The sequence below is a fragment of the Pezoporus occidentalis genome, unplaced genomic scaffold (genome assembly GCF_034315485.1).
Source record: "Pezoporus occidentalis ecotype Australia unplaced genomic scaffold, CSIRO_AGI_Poc_V1 ctg274, whole genome shotgun sequence".
NCBI lineage: Eukaryota > Metazoa > Chordata > Aves > Psittaciformes > Psittacidae > Pezoporus > Pezoporus occidentalis.
Window position 1 is genome coordinate 306,418 of NW_026914653.1, and position 15,608 is coordinate 322,025.

General features: G+C 59.1%; 2 protein-coding genes across 6 annotated transcripts; one reads left to right on the plus strand and one right to left on the minus strand.

Moving 5' to 3' along the window:
• The first annotated feature begins 426 nt into the window (after positions 1-426).
• On the plus strand, positions 427-7,559 carry LOC134166850 (alpha-1,6-mannosyl-glycoprotein 4-beta-N-acetylglucosaminyltransferase-like). 4 transcript variants are annotated; one of them, XM_062624900.1, is made up of 5 exons: positions 427-983; positions 2,228-2,356; positions 4,951-5,075; positions 5,311-5,458; positions 6,306-7,559. In XM_062624900.1, the coding sequence occupies exons 3-5, from the start codon at positions 4,971-4,973 to the stop codon at positions 7,448-7,450; spliced, it is 1,398 nt and encodes a 465-aa protein (XP_062480884.1). In that variant the 5' UTR covers positions 427-983; positions 2,228-2,356; positions 4,951-4,970; the 3' UTR covers positions 7,451-7,559. The 4 variants fall into 4 exon arrangements, with proteins under 4 accessions (XP_062480884.1, XP_062480885.1, XP_062480883.1 ...); XM_062624901.1 differs by having other exon boundaries at positions 2,246-2,356; XM_062624899.1 differs by having other exon boundaries at positions 427-2,356.
• Positions 7,560-8,261: 702 nt separating this feature from the next.
• On the minus strand, positions 8,262-14,913 carry TMEM9 (transmembrane protein 9). Of its 2 annotated transcripts, none has more exons than XM_062624919.1 (6): positions 14,850-14,913; positions 11,211-11,312; positions 10,756-10,847; positions 10,221-10,329; positions 9,598-9,729; positions 8,262-9,455 (listed from the first exon to the last, which is right to left on the minus strand). In XM_062624919.1, the coding sequence occupies exons 2-6, from the start codon at positions 11,304-11,306 to the stop codon at positions 9,306-9,308; spliced, it is 579 nt and encodes a 192-aa protein (XP_062480903.1). In that variant the 5' UTR covers positions 11,307-11,312; positions 14,850-14,913; the 3' UTR covers positions 8,262-9,305. The 2 variants fall into 2 exon arrangements, with proteins under 2 accessions (XP_062480903.1, XP_062480904.1); XM_062624920.1 differs by lacking the exon at positions 14,850-14,913 and adding an exon at positions 14,019-14,035.
• Between the last annotated feature and the right edge of the window lie 695 nt (positions 14,914-15,608).

Here is a 15,608-nt window from a genome sequence, read left to right on the forward strand (position 1 = left end):
TGAGGTGCTCCATGTGGGTGCTGCGTGGGAGGAAGCTGCTCCAGAGCACGGGGTGAGTAACAGTCATGTTCCTGTGGTGGGGTTAAATACTGCTGAGCTTTGTGACAAGTGCTCAGGGCTCACAGGGTGGAGTTTCTCCACTGCTGCTTAGTGGGTGAAGCAGCATCAGCTGCACAGTTGCCTGTTGTCTTGGCCCCGGGGGCTCTTTTTGGGTGGTGTAGGCTCTCCTGGGGAGGTGTCTGTCAATCAGAGCCTGTTTCCTGCAGAATCCAAGGTGCTTTAAAGTGCCTTTGAAGGTGTTTTCCTCTACAGACCCTGAAACCTGTTTTGCAGGAAGATGAGCACCATGTGCCTGGTGATCACTGCTTGGGCTGTGCGCAAGACATGGGTACAGAGGGTGAAGGCAGAGCTGTTTGCTTCCCTGGGTACAGAGGGTGAAGGCAGAGGTGTTTGCCTCCCAGCCAGGGCTGAGCAGGAGGATGGAGCAGGCTGGTGGCCATCAGCTCTGCCCTGTGCCTTGCTCTTGCTCTGGTGAAGAAATCCAGAGCAAATCCTGGGGCTGTGCGTTTGTGAGATGTGTGAGAGCAGGAATGTTCACATCAGGCCTAGGGCATGGCCAGGATGTGCCCCATGCTCTGGGGCAGAGGTGCTCCAGCAGCACCAGCTCCATATGGTGGCTGGTGGCTCCCAGCCCCACCACTCCCTGGGCAGGTCTGGGTGGTGCAAGTGGAGCAGGAAGCTGGTGAGTGGGATGTTTCCTGCTGGGTTCGATTAAGGCCATTTAGCTACAGAGGTGCCTCTGCCCTGAAGCCTTTCTCCAGCCTGAAATGTATAAAATGAAGAATGATGATGTGACCTTTTTCTTTGCAAGCAGCAAACCTTGTGATGGCCCTGGAGCTGGAGGCGTGCCGAGCACAGGCAGGGATTGGGAGCTCCTGTGGTCCATGTGAGGAGGCCAGCGAGGCGGCAGGGATGCTGCAGAGGTTGGGCTCTGCTTGCTGCAGGGCATCATGTTTCCCCTTCCTCCCTTCCCTGGAGCATGGGAACCCCACGTTGAGGTTTGCTCACTGATGTGGGTGACTCCTGGCTGGAGCTCAGCCCAAGCAGGGGGTCCCACCCTCTGTTCCCCAAGCCCAGGCTCTCTTCCAGGCTGTTCAGTGTTCCCCAGGGCTGGGGTGCAGTGAGGCTCTGGTGCAACTGCTCTCCATGGTCCCTGCCAGGGCTCCAGGCAGGAGCTGCTGCTCTTTGCTGTATCACAATCACTCTTTCCCATAGGATGCAACTCAAAAGGGTCCTCGTGGTGTGGAAATGGAGCCGTGCTGCTCTCCCTGCTGTGTGGGGCCCTGGTTTACTTCTGCTTTGTCCTGCTCAGGCTCCTGAATAATGGAAGGGCTGTAAGCAGATCCGGCCCAGCTCTCCGGTTTCCCCAGGGGAATCATGGAAGCTTGGATCCCCAGCCTCCCCCTGCCCCTCTCCTTGCTAGGGATCCAGTGTAGGGCAGGGCTGTGGGTAAGGTGGTTGGTACCTGCTGTGATTCCCTTGTCCCACCCCAGTGCTCACTCCAGCCCCAGATGGGGGGACCCAAGACCCCATCGTGGTAGGCAAAAGGGGCTGTGTCGTGGCTGTGGATTCCTTTCTCACTATGGGCAGGTTTGTGGAGAGCCTCATGTGCCTGGAGAGGGGCAAATCCTGTCTTGAGATGGCCCATGAGGACCCCAGGGGGATTCTGCTGTACCTCGTGTCAGTGGGGTGTGCTCCCCAAAGGGCAGGGTCTGCAGCGGGGCTGCCAGCTGCGCCCATAGGTCCCATGGGGACCCCAGGCTGCGTTGGGCACCGTGGCTCCAACCCTCCCCTTCCTTCCTGCATGGGTGGGAAGCACTGAGCCCTGGTTCCTGCAGCTGCTGCCGGTCCTTGTCACATCCCTCCCTGAGCCCCACATCCCATCCTTGCCATGTGCAGTCACTGCTGGGGTGTTTCCCAACTCCCTTGGTTGTCCTGGTGTCACTCAGCCCTTGTCTGGGTGCAGATACAGGCCTTGGTGTCCCCATTGAGCTCCCGGGACCCCACGGGCACAGAGCCACCGGCATCCCGTGCTGGGAATTTAAGGATTTAAACATCAAGCACCGTGAGAACAGGGAAAGCCAGTGGATCTGGGAGCCTGCGGATGCCTTTCCCTCTCCTTCCCAACGCCATTACCTGCTTCCTGTTGTACCTTATCTCTCTGCAGCCACCTTTGTCCTTGCAGGTTTGTTTGAGCCGGGCAGTTCCATCTGAGCCCACAGCGAGCAGCCGGGGCTGGAGGGTGTCCCAGGGTAGAAGACAAAGCCTGGGAAGAGACACTGGGGCCCTTCTGAAGGTAGGAGAGCTCCAGGCCAGGGAACGGGCTCCACACTCCGTGTGGGTAAACGGGGAGGATGGGGTGGAGGCAAGGGAAAGGTTTTCCTCTCTGGATGCTGTGGGTGAGTTGTGTTGGAGGGAGCGGAGGAGCTGGTGGGTAACTGACTCATGGGTGCTCCAGGGCTGTGTTCCCACTGCGGGTCCAGAGGAGGGAAGTGATTGAGAGAAATGAGGCTTGGAGGGTGGAGGAGCGGGGGACAAACGGCCATGGGAAGGGCTCACATTGGCTGGTGGAGCTGGAAGGGGCTCTGTCCTCAGCCAGGGCTGCGATGCCCGATGCTCCAGCGAGGAGCTGGGATGCCCAGGTCCCCATGAGGGATGCTGCCAGCTCTGGGGGCTGCAGTTCTCTGCTCCTGTCACCTCAGCACAAGGGCTGGAAAGGAGATGGGGGCAGAAAGACCCCACAGCTCCTTGTCACCGGGCTCCCGGCGTGTTCCCACCCCGGTGCCGCCCAAGGGGCAGGTTTCCACCGGACCCTGGGGGGGTTCTGATGCTGGCAGCGGGTGGCTGGGTACAGCCGGTGCCGTCGCAGGGGGAGGCTGAGGCTGCCCCATCCCTCCCGCAGCGGGGCCCGGGACCCTTGGCCCCATCGCACCCGGGTCCCCCCCATCCCTGCGCGGGGCAGCGGCCGCTCCGGACGCTCCTCCTCTGCGGGAGGCCGGCGAGGGCCCGGGGTGGGGCTTTGCCGAGCGAGGAGCCGGAGCGTGGCCGCGCACCCCGTGAGTCTGCGCTGCCCCGGGGGGGTGCGGGAGGGACGGGACCCGGAGAGGCGCTGGGATGGGGCTGCCCCGGGAGGGCTGCGGGGCTGGGGGTCCCCACGCTGTCAGCTCCGGGACCGGCTCACAGCCGAGTGTCCAAGCAGAGCCCACCCTGTGCTGCGGGGCTGGAGGAGACCTGGGTTGACCTAAAAGCTTTGGAGCCCTGCGCTACTGAGATGGGGCTTTTCCCCCTCCTTCCTCCCTGTGGAGCCGTGGGTGAGCAACGCGATGTGGTGCCCATCAGGCTCCAGCCAGCTGTGGTGTCTGGTGCTGGGTTACATCCTGCCCCCGGGTGCGGGTGATCTGGTTGTGATGCACAACCTTCTCCCGTGCCTGTTTCCTCCAGCATGGAAAAGGTGCTTTGGCAGCGGGACACTGAGCGCTGGTTGTTCCCCTCCTCCCCATGCGAGAGCCCTGCTCTGCCCAGTGCTGGAGGAAGCAGCTGGAGCCGCCTGTACACAGGGAGCATCCGGCCCTTTCTCAGGCCTCGTGGGACCGAGGTTGTGTATTTACTCCTTCCCCTTCCCCTCGCTGCTGGACTGAATCACAGCCACTGCGTCACACAGCACTGTGAGGCCGGGAGTCTCCCACTGAACTGGAGGAGTTTGACTGGGGGGCTCTCGGCAGCTCTTGTCCACCAGCACCATGTCCCCCAGAAGCAGGGGGAACAGCCCCACTGAGGTGTGGAGCTGTGGGGAAGGTGCGTGAGGTGCTGGGGCAGGAGCAAGGACATGGATGCTGCAGCCCAGGGATGGGGCTGTGGCCCCTGGTTGTGCCCAACTGACTGCGCTGCTTTGTTTCTCTATGGGCCTGTAGGGACAGGCCAAGGGGAATGGCTTTAACCTGCCAGAGGGGAGACTGAGATGAGCTCTGAGGCAGAAGCTCTTCCCTGGGAGGGTGCTGAGGCGCTGGCACAGGGTGCCCAGAGAAGCTGTGGCTGCCCCATCCCTGGCAGTGTTCAAGGGCAGGTTGGACACAGGGGCTTGGAGCAAGCTGCTCTATGGAAGGGGTCCCTGCCCGTGGCAGGGGTTGGAGCTGGAGGAGCTTTAAGGTCCCTTCCAACATAAAATTGCTCTGGGATTGCATGATGTGAGGAGCGGCCCTGGGTGAAGCCCAGCCCTGGTTCAGGAGAGCTTTCCCCATGGTTTATGGCATGGCTTGGAAGGACTTTTCCTCCACGTTTGCACTCAAAGGTACTTGGACCTGACAGGCTGATGTGCTCTGAGCACCCAGCTGGGGTTGCCCTGCTCACTCCGTCTCCAGTTCCTCCTCTTCCAGCTCATATTTATAATGGAAAAACCCCAGGCGAGCACAGGAGCCAAGCCCCTGCTGCAGGGCAAAACACCTCAAGGGCTGTGTGGCTTCCTTGAAGGCGGCTCCCCCACGGTGGGGACGGGTTCCTTGCCCAGCCAGGACAAGGGGGCAGCAGGGGGGGCTGCGGGAGCTGCTTTGTCCTTGCGCTGCAGGAAGAGCCTTTCCCAGGGCTCCGTGCCAGGTCCCGAGGTCTCGGTGAGCGCTCCCGAGGGCCGCCCTGACCCCAAAACCCTTCCCCGCTGTGTGCGGTGCCTGCGTTTCCCTTGCCTCCAGCTCCGGGTGCTGTGTGGGTGCTGCGGGGTGCGTTTTGTACCTGGCTGTGTTGGGGTGTGTTCCCCCCCCCACTGCCCGCTCAGCAGGGATGGTGCAGGACGGTACCAACTGTGCCCTATGGCTGCCGCTGGGATCACCCCTGGGGTGCACCCAGGAGCTGTCCCCCTGCCCCATGAGCCCTGGCCTGATGCGCCCTTTCCTCGCGCAGGTCTCGGTGTGTCCGGTGCTATGCGATGCTCCCTGAAGCGCTCCCTCTCGGCTGCGCTCGCAGCCTCCTTCCTCCTCCTCCTCTTCCTCTACGGGGGCAGCCGGCAGGAACAGGATCCCCCAGAGGTGAGTCCCACACCAGTGATGTCCCACGGCCGCATCCTCCATCCCCGCCTGCCCCACACGGACCCCAACCTCTGCTCCCTGCTTTGCACCCCATCAACCCCACCCCAGCTCTGCCTTCTCCTCTCCCTGGTGTTGCTCAGGGCAGGACAGGGGCTCCCCTGTTGTCACTGCCCCGTGCTCACGGGTGTCTGTGGTACTCTGGGCTCTGACCTGGCTGCCTGCGGCTCCCACCCAGGTGGAGCTCGGGGCCTTGGCCCCAGACGCGGTCCTGCAGCTGCTGCAGCCGGAAGGAGCCCAGCGCATCCTCAGGGACACGGGCGGCCTCTCTGCACTCCACAACGTCTCCTACCACCTCCTGGCTGGCTCCCTGTCACCCCACAAAAGTGAGTGTCCCCGGGACCCCCAGCACGGACCTGCCCCATCGCTGCTGCCGCTGGGCAGGGGCGGCCCTGCTCCAGCCTGTTTGGAGGGGGCACACCTGCCCATACCTCCCCAGCCAACCTTTGCTGCTCTCTTTGTCAAGACGGAGGGGCAGAGGAAGGTCCGTGTGCTCCAAGCATGGCCCCTGCTCCTGCACATTGGGGCTGGGGTGACTGCAGGCGTTTGCATTTCCCAGGTCTCTGCTGGGACAGTGGCTGAGATCCCCTCTCCCTGGGCTGAGCTCCAGTCAGGAAGGTGGAGGTGGTGGGACTGAACCGTGGGGATAATCATGCAGTGTGGGAGATGTTGATCGAGCTCTTTGGTGCATGAGAAGCATTTCCCATGCAGACACCTTGGGGCAGACCCACATGAGCCTGGGCTGAACCCAGAGGCCCAGTATGGGCCAGGGGCTGCACAGAGGAGCTGCAGGGAAGCTGTGGGGAGGGAAGGGGTGATCTCATCCTGGTGAGGCCGTATCCATGAGTTTTGGAGTTGGGTAGGGATGTGCAGCCGTTCCACGAAGCCATCCCTCCCCGCACGCTGCCTCTGCTCCTCCCCACCTTTGCCTTTTGTAAAGGTGTTTTCCCCCAAATATTTCCTCTTCAGAGGAGCCCTGGTTTCTCATCCTGTGCCCTCCCTGCCATTTGGGTGCCTCCCAAGATGCTGGAGGCTTCAGCTTCAGAAAGGACCTACCAGCCTTGACCTGGGGCCATTGTGGGTTGGGCATGGAGAGGGCTTTTTGGAGCCCCCTCGCCGTGGCACATCCCAGGTCCATCCCCAGCCTGCCAAAGCCCTTCCTTTGCCTTGCAGAATTCCTGGCGGTGGGATTGGCATCGGTGCAGCGGCCGCGTGGCTACTACCTCCCGGCCACGCTCCAGTCCCTCTTCAAGCAGTCGACAGAGGAGGAGCTGCAGGAGATGGTGGTGGTGGTGCACTTGGCTGACGCCGACCCCACGTGGAACGTGCGTGTGGCCGCCAACATCGCCACCAGGTTTGCTCAGCACATCCTCCTGGGCCGGCTCCTGCTCATCCACGCTCCCCACGAGTTCTACCCCACCCTGGAGGGCCTCAAGAGGAACTTCAATGACCCGGAGGAGCGGGTGAGGTTCAGGTCCAAGCAGAACGTGGACTACGCTTTCCTGCTCGCCTTCGCCGCCAACCTCTCCTCCTACTACCTGATGATCGAGGATGATGTGTGGTGCGCCAAGTCCTTCCTGATGGCCATCCGCAAGGCTCTGGCTTCCCAGGAGGGCTCCAACTGGGCCACGCTGGAGTTCTCCAAGCTGGGCTACATCGGGAAGCTCTACCGCTCCAGTGACCTTCCTCGCCTGGCTCGCTTCCTCCTCCTCTTCTACCAGGAGATGCCCTGTGACTGGCTGCTGGTGCACTTCCGCCTCCTGCTCACCCAGAAGGATGCTATCCGCTTCAAGCCCTCCCTCTTCCAACATATGGGCCTCTACTCCTCCTTCCAGGGCACCGTCAACAGGCTGGAGGACGATGACTTCCAGGCTGATGCCATGGACCTGCCGGACAACCCTCCAGCGGCCTTGTTCACCACCATGTCTGTCTTTGAGAACTACGAGCCCCTCAAGGCCTACAGCACCGCCGAGGGGTACTTCTGGGGGAAGGACCCAGCAGCCGGCAGCACCTTCTCCATCGTGTTCCAGCAGCCGGTCCGTGTCACCCGTGTCCGGGTGCGCACCGGCTCTGCCGAGCGCCGGGGGGACATCCTGCGCGCCGGGGTGCTGGAGCTGGGCCGGCGGCGCCGCGACGATGGCCGGGACTGCTCTGCCTACACCATGGTGGGCATCTTCGAGAAGGGGAGCTGTGAGCGGCGGGGGCTGGAGAAGGGCGTCCCAGGGCCTGTGGAGTGTGTTAGGATCCGGGTGACCCGGGACCAGAGCGAGTGGCTCATCATCCAGAGCATCGAGATCTGGACCGCGGCGGGCAGCTGACCGTGGAGGAGGCAGGTTACAAACGTTGGTGCAGTTTGTACTCAGAGGTTCCTTGGTTTCCCTGCTCCCTTTTTTTTGGATGAGGAATTAAATTATTGGCTCCTGCTGGCGCCTGTGTCCGGAGGGATGTGGGATGGGAGCAGGAGCAGGGCCCCCAGGCTGAGCCTGGGTGCAGGGTGAGGGGAGCAGGAGCTCCATGAGGAAGGATGGGGTAGGGGACAAAGGCAATCATCTGATGAAGAAGCCACAGCTAACCAGGCAGTGGCACCTCCTGCAGCCTCTCCACACCATCCCCTCCCCACCTGAGTTTTCTACCCCACCAACCACCTGCAGCTTTTCCTCTCTTATCCCATTTTCCAGCTGTTCCCGGGGGGTTCAGGGATACTGCTCAGCAAACCCTTCACCCTCCAGGATCAGGGGCCTAGGGCAAGAACCCGGCCACTGGTGGTCACCCATGTCCCAGTGGTGGTCAGGGGGCACCAGCCACCAGATGGACCCATCGCACCAGTACAACAGCTCCCATCCAGCCCCAGTCCTGCTGTTCAGACCCTTCCAATAGACTTTTCCCTCTTGGAGGAGGGAAACCAGGAACCACCCTGTGTCCACAAGGGATTCACACCGAGAAAGAAGGACAGAGAAAATGTGGCTTTCTTAAGGGAGAGAAAGGTCCAACCATTGAGCCCATGGAACAAGGACGTGTAAAGCAAAACGTGACCCCAGTATGATGTGAAGCTGGAGCAGCCACTCAGTGCTGGAGCCCCAGCCCTGCTGGGATGGGACCTTTCCCTGAAAAACCAGCCAGCCAGGTAACAGAGTTTTGTCTGCATTTAATACAGAGATGCTACATGATGATCTCCAGCACCTTCCTGACATTGTCAATGTTCTCAGTGGGACCAATATACACACGGCAGAATCACTTCAGTTTCTTCCACACAGCCCAGGTCCACTCAGAGCTTGTGGGAGTGCCTGGAGCAGTACAAGTGTTCCCTTCCCAGGGCCCCAAGACCCAGAGGAGTGTTTACAGTGCTCCTGCAGAGACTTTGCTCAGGACACGAGTGCTCCTGACCATGCTGTGAGAGCATCAAGGGTTACCAGTGTGGGTGCAATGAAAAGCCTTCTCCCCAGTATGTTTTTATCCCTTGCTAAAGCAGGAAAAAAAAACCATGTAAATCAACCTTTTACCTGTTGGTCTCTTTCTTGTGAAGGTACTCACCAGTGCTGTGATCACCTCCTATGCAGAAGCAAGCTGCAGTCTCAGTTATGCTGGTGTAAATCTGGACACACTCCACTGAAGAGAGTGGAAATGCCCTCTGTTTACACCAGGGTAAGCAGCTGACCCCAGGCAGGGAACCCCCTCCTCTTCCTTCCAGTACAACACACTCATCTCAGCACCAGGACGCCCAGTTAACACTGGTGCAAACTGGAAGAGGAGGAGGAGGCTTCTTTGTCCTGGAGAAGTGCCACATAACTTATCCCACATAAAAATTAGCCCACTATCTTTATCCCAGGAAGACTCAGCTGGGTTCCAACACTGTATGGAGACCTCTGTCTCCAACACAGGGGTGGGATGATGGAGACTGGAGCTGCAGTGTCTGCTCGAGTCAGCCTATGCATCCAACCATGTACATGCAGCCACGATGAGCACAGACCTCAGCCAGGCAAGGGGTCAGGAGCCTCTGGGCTGAGGGGTGAAGGGCAAAGGGACAAAACCATTTTGGTCTGTTGCTCTCCATGAAGATGGTAAATCAGAGAGGGTTAAAGCTTTCAACCACCACAGGGTCCTGGAGGATGACCTGCTGTCCGTCTCGAACAGCGGAACAGCCCTGGCTCTTGGGGAGTGGTGCTCAGCAAAGATCTAGCTCAGCATCTTGTGGCGGTCAAAAACTGTCTTCCTCTGCTCCTGCACTTGGCGCTTCCAGCGCTGCTGGGCCCCCTCCACCCTCTCCAGCACCGTGTTGGCTCTGGCCCCAGATGGGGTGAGGGCTGCAGCCGAGGAGCGAGCATCCTGCAAGGGAAGGAAACAATGAAGGAGACCAAGGCATGGGCAGTCCCAGCACAGGAGGTTGCTGGAGTGGGGCCAGAGAAGGGCAATGGAGCTGGTGAAGGGCCTGGAGCACAAGAAACATGCACCAGCAGCACAGCCTCACCTCATTCTCCTCCTCATTGTGCAGGGGCTGGGTATAAGCATCTGGCTTCCGGATCAGAGGGTCCACCAGCACAAGGAAAGCCATGTACAGCAGCAATGCTCCCACCACAGACAAGTAAATGATGATGATCACCTGCAGTCAAAGACAGCAGAGAGGAAAAGAATCAGTATGTAGGTGAGAAGCAGCACAGAGGCCAAGAAGCTCCTTTCACAGCTGCCTCGGATGCTGGGTCTCCTCTCTCATTCTGATTTTGCTCACTAGAAAGTCCCCTGCATTTGCAGCAAGTGCTGATGAGACACAAGTGCCACAATGTGCTGCTCCTCCCTGCACTGTGCCAGTTCAGGACACGTGCTGCATGTGAAAGGAGCCCAACAGGACGTGCCCCTGCTCAGAGGTGCTTGTCACTGTCACACATCCTCAGCAAGAAACCCTTGCTCCCGTGCAGCCTGCTCCTCCCTGCCAGGAGCCCTCCTGGCTCGCACATGGTGCCCCTGGCACTACCACCATGGTTTTATTTCCCCTTCCTGGGCTCTTCTCCAGGCACCCACCAGTGTGGCTGTGCCTGGGCTGGCGTGGCATGGCAGGGAGAAGGAGCCAGCCACAGGGAGCAGAGCCATGATTACCTTGATGGTGGTGGTGCTGCGCTCCTCGTACTTGCACTCACACAGGAGGCAGTAGGCCTCCACATCATTCCCTGGCACTGGCATTGGCTCCACAACATGCAGGCAGTTGCTGCAACACAGAGAACCCAAAATCAGCAGCAGGCCAAGCTGAAAGCAATGCTCTGGGGGAGCACACTGGGGTGACTTTGCCTGTGTCCCAGCTTTCCCATCAGGCTGAAAACACAGATCCGGGTTTGAGTTCCCTTCACAGCTCAGCTAATTCCTGGCACAGACTGTCCAAATGCCTTCTGCAGGGATCTGGTCCTGGTGAAAGGAACAGGAGGGTACACCCTGTATCTGCTGAGAGCTGTGCCTTAAGGAATCACACCCCCAGATTCCTCAGTCTCTGTTCAAAAAGCACTCCTTGCCTGGGCTGAACATCCCCTACCAACAAAACCAGCTTCCCCTGCAAATAGAAGGCAGGGAATCACTTCCCCAGCACCAGCTGGACACTCGGGAGCATTGGTTTTCATGGACTGAACCCACACCAACTCACCAGTCCTTCTGTGACACATTCTTGTTGTAAATGTGCCCGCTGATGTTCCGGTACGGGGGGCAGATGCACTTGCAGCGGATGTCCTCTGAGCTCTGCACAACACGAGGAGGTGGTGTCAGTGAGGTGCGGGGCCATTTCTGTGCCCTCAGCACCCGGCCGGTGGGAGAAGGCAAAACGTTCTCCAAGAGGACCTCACACCACGTCTCTTCTTCCTGCACTGCTGCCTTCACGTCAAGAACTCCACAGTTAACCCGCCTGCCCAGGCACCAAGTACTTTTCATACACATTATAAAGTGCAAGCTCCAAAACCCAGCAGAAGGCACAGCAGAGGCCACTGCCATCAAGAACACACCTCAGCCCTCCCTGTCTTTGTGAAACCCTGCTGCTTCTCCGCTGCTTTTGCTCCTGTCGCACTGCCTGCACGGGTCAGGGTGTGTCTGAAGCAGGTCACTCACCTTGCTGCCTAGCGCCGGAGGAGGAAGTATGCAGCAGAGCAGCACCAGCAGCAGCACGGAGCTCGCACACCTGGGGCTGCACTGGGCAAACATCATGGAAGCCTGAGGAAACAGAAAGTCACATCCAGGACAGAGGATCTCAACTGAACGCAGCCGTAAAGAGTTAACTGGAGCTTTCTTTTTGTGCTCCCCTTTGCCTAGGAGGTAGAAATATATCCCTGAATCAAGGCAATGATGTCAGTGAGAAAACTCCCGGAAACACTTTACACAGATGCCAAGAAACACTCCCATTGAATAAGCTTCCACCTTCTAGAGCCACACATCCCAACTACAGCAGTCCTGCAGCAAGTACTGCTGACCCCCTTACACAGTGACTTCTGCAAGTCCCCAGCACCCTATTGTGGTATTTTGCATATGCAAAATGCACAGATAAGGCTGTTCAGAGATGTGTGTTCTGAATTCAAAGGAATATGAGCCCGTTTCCTTTGCCACAATAGCAGACTTAGTCTCCACAAGGCTGCAGCCCCATGCATGAGGGCAGCACAAAAGGCAGCTGTCCCCAAGGTGGCATCAATCCTGGTGCGCTGAAAAGCCAACTCATCACAGCTTTACTCAGGGAAGGTAATAAACACCTTCATTAATCAGCTCTGTAGGGCACGGGTAATCCCACAGCTCACTCCAGGCTATTTTCTACTGGCTCGCATGATTCCATGAGTGTTTCCATCACTGGAATATTCCACCACTGTTTGCTATACTCCTGTCAACATCAAAAATGATTATTATGGATTGGAAACACCAAGTTCCCTTTCTTCTTTAGACAAAACACCAGCCACCTGTAACAAGCTGATCTGCCAAACCCCATCAAAATGCATTCCAGCCGTATCAGCTTATCACAGGGTTTCTTAACCCTCTGCACCCCAGTCAGAACCATAGGATCATAGAATAGTTAGGGCTGGAAAGGACCTGAAGATCATCCAGTTCCAACACCCCTGCCATGGCCAGGGACACCTCACACTAAACCATGGCACCCAAGGCTCTGTCCAACCTGGCCTTGAACACTGCCAGGGATGGAGCATTCACAACCTCCCTGGGCAACCCATTCAGTGCCTCAGCACCCTCACAGTAAAGAACTTCCTCCTTAGATCCAATCTAAACTTCCCCTGTTTCAGTTTGAACCCGTCACCCCTTATCCTGTCACTGCAGTATCTAATGAAGAGTCCCTCCCCAGCATCCTTGTAGCCCCCTTCAGACACTGGAAGCTGCTCTGAGGTCTCCATGCAGCTTCTCTTCTCCAGGCTGAACAGCCCCAACTTCCTCAGCCTGTCTCCATACAGGAGGTGCTCCAGCCCCTGCTCATCCTCGTGGCCTCCTCTGGACTTGTTCCAACAGCTCCATGTCCTTTTTATGTTGAGGACACCAGAACTGCACACAATGCTCCAGCTGAGGTCTCACAAGAGCAGAGTAGAGGGGCAGGATCACCTCCATGACCTGCTGGTCACGCTCCTTTTGATGCAGCCCAGGATACGGTTGGTTTCTGGGCTGTGAGCGCACACTGAAGCCAGCTCGTGTTCATTTTTTCATCGACCAACACCCCCAAGTCCTCCTCAGGCTGCTCTGAATCCCTTCTCTGCCCAACCTGTAGCTGTACCTGGGATTTGCTCCAACCCAGGTGCAGGACCTTGCCCTTGGCAGACTATTTGCACACCAGGGTTGGAGCTCTCCATCAGAAATGCTGTGACATAGCTGGGCTGCACCATGCACACTCCTCATTGTAGGTGGGTTTGGATTACTACTTGTTTGAGTTGTTAACAATGAGGTGTGTATCTGGTTTTAGCCTGCTCAGGTGAATTCAGGTCACCCAAACAACTCAGGGACGTAATTCTTAATAAAAGCAGGGGGAAATGTAGTCTATTGCACCATGTTGATAAACACGTTGGATGACTCCAAATCCACCCATCATGACCTGTAAAACATCAACAGCCATACACAGTGCTGTTTATGGGTATTCTTTCAATGACTGACAATGTATGTTCAAAGGGGTGCTTGCAAAAATGCCTTAAAACTCTTTGTTTTCCAGACAATCAGCCAATCTCCCAGCAGCCATCTGACTAAAAGCATTTGTACCTGGACCTAAACCCAACAGCACCGTGACTGATAGCAGGGGAGAGGGACCGTGTGTGTGGTTATGGCCTTGGAGGGACCAAGGAGCACGGTACTTCCAGGTACGAGCCCCCCCACCGAGGTGGCCCATAGCACATCTGCATCTTTTCCCTGGGAGCATCCCAATAAACTCCTCACCTTTAACACAGACCCACAGCCTGGTTTGTGTTGGAAGGGACCTTAAAGCTCCTCCAGCTCCAACCCCTGCCATGGGCAGGGACCCCTTCCACTAGAGCAGCTTGCTCCAAGCCCCTGTGTCCAACCTGGCCTTGAACACTGCCAGGGATGGGGCAGCCACAGCTTCTCTGGGCACCCTGTGCCAGCGCCTCAGCACCCTCACAGGGAAGAGCTTCTGCCTAAGAGCTCAGCTCAGTCTCCCCTCGGGCAGGTTAAAGCCATTCCCCTTGGGCTGTCCCTACCTCACCCGGAGCCCTTCCAAGCCTCTATCCATGATGCTCCCATGCCCACCACGGGCTCTCTGCTCTCCCCAGCCCCAACACCCAACCGCCCCACTCGGAGCTTCCCCCCCCCCGGCAGCGACCCCTCCATGCCCGCCCAAGGACAGCGGATGCTCAGCGCTGCCGAGGCTTCCACATCCCAGCTCCACCCCATCCAGGGGCCGGGCCTTCCGGGGTGCCCCCCGCTTACCCCAGGCCGCTGCCGCCGCCGCCACCGAGCGAGCGACCACCGTGGTCCACAACAGAGACAGCCCGGGGCTGGGGGGAAGCGCATCAGGGAAGGGAAAAGGGGAAGAAGGGAAAAGGGGAAGAAGGGAAGGGGTGGGAAGGGGTGGGATGGGGATGGGGTGGGATGGGGTGGGATGGGATGGGATGGGATGGGATGGGGTGGGGTGGGGTGGGTGGGGATGTGGGTGTGTGGTGAGGTGGGATGGGGATGGGGTGGGATGGGGTGGGATGGGGATGGGATGGGGTGGGATAGGGTGGGATGGGGATGGGGTGGGGTGGGATGGAAGGGGCCGGGATGGGAAGGGATGGGGTGGGATTGGGTGGGATGGGGATGGGGTGGGGTGGGATTGGGTGGGATGGGGTGGAGTGGGGTGGGATTGGGTGGGATGGGGTGGAGTGGGGTGGGATTGGGTGGGATGGGGGAGATGGGATGGGATGGGGTGGGATGGGAAGGGGGTGGGATGGGATGGGGTGGGGTGGGATGGGATGGGGTGGGGTGGGATGGGGTGGGATGGAAGGGGCCGGGATGGGGTGGGATGGGATGGGGTGGGATGGAAGGGGCCGGGATGGGGTGGGATGGGATGGGGTGGGATGGGGTGGGGTGGGATGGGGTGGGATGGGGTGGGATGGAAGGGGCCGGGATGGGATGGGATGGGGTGGGATGGAAGGGGCCGGGATGGGATGGGGATGGGGTGGGATGGAAGGGGCCGGGATGGGATGGGGATGGGGTGGGATGGAAGGGGCCGGGCCGCGCCTCCCCTCAGGCCGCCCGCCGCAGCCGCCCCGGCCCTACCTGTCCCTCGACACCAGCCCGACGCTCTCCACCGCCGGCCCCGACTCCTTCAAGCCCCGCCCCCGCCGCGGCTCTTTGCACGCTCATTGGTTAGGGAGGGTGACGAGCCGTGACAGGCAGCGCCAGCAGCCAATCGGAAGGCAGATGTCCCGAGGGGGAAGGTCCGGCCGCCGCTCGGGGCTGTGGGGAGCCGGGCGGTGTGGGGCGGAGCGGGGGCAGGAGCGGCACTAAAGGTGTTGCTGTGTCCGTCAGAGGGCACTGGCATCATCTGTGCCCTTGGTGATGCTTTCTGGCTGATGTACGGTTATAAATGCTACTCATGATCCTCTAGCATCAAAGGCCGGGGGGCTGCCGTCAGCCTCTTGACTTAAAACCCGTTTCTGCTCCGTAATTGTGCTGGGGAGAATGTTGCGTCTTCCCAAGGCCATGGGGGTCTTGCGTTTGGAACGGGGGTTGGAACTGGAGGAGCTTTAAGGTCCCTTCCAACCCAAACCATTCCACGGTTGCATGAGATGTGTTCAGCCAGAAATACGTGTAAGTCACAACTGACTGAGGTTGCTTGTTTCAGGGTTGAATGCAGAGCCTCTGGAGACCTCCTGCCTTTAAAACGTCCCACACTGCTCCATGCACCCGGGTGTGGGAATCACTGGTGCCTTTTCTCACCCCATCGCTGTCCCCTGTGAAATCCTCCCCCTGCCATGGCTGCATTCCCCCTGCACTCAGCTGGATTCTGTTGTGGGACCGTGGCCTCCATCAGCC

What these genes read in the sequence shown, in the direction of transcription:
- LOC134166850 (XM_062624899.1), top strand. Translation starts at nt 4,971, where the DNA reads ATGCGATGCTCCCTGAAGCGCTCCCTCTCGGCTGCGCTCGCAGCCTCC. An exon ending in AGGAACAGGATCCCCCAGAG is followed by an intron (nt 5,076 to 5,310) that starts GTGAGTCCCACA and finishes GCTCCCACCCAG; the next exon opens with GTGGAGCTCGGGGCCTTGGC. An exon ending in CTCCCTGTCACCCCACAAAA is followed by an intron (nt 5,459 to 6,305) that starts GTGAGTGTCCCC and finishes TTTGCCTTGCAG; the next exon opens with AATTCCTGGCGGTGGGATTG.
- TMEM9 (XM_062624919.1), bottom strand. Translation starts at nt 11,306, where the DNA reads ATGATGTTTGCCCAGTGCAGCCCCAGGTGTGCGAGCTCCGTGCTGCTG. An exon ending in AATGTGTCACAGAAGGACTG is followed by an intron (nt 10,330 to 10,755) that starts GTGAGTTGGTGT and finishes TCTGTGTTGCAG; the next exon opens with CAACTGCCTGCATGTTGTGG. An exon ending in GCAGCACCACCACCATCAAG is followed by an intron (nt 9,730 to 10,220) that starts GTAATCATGGCT and finishes CTTTGACTGCAG; the next exon opens with GTGATCATCATCATTTACTT.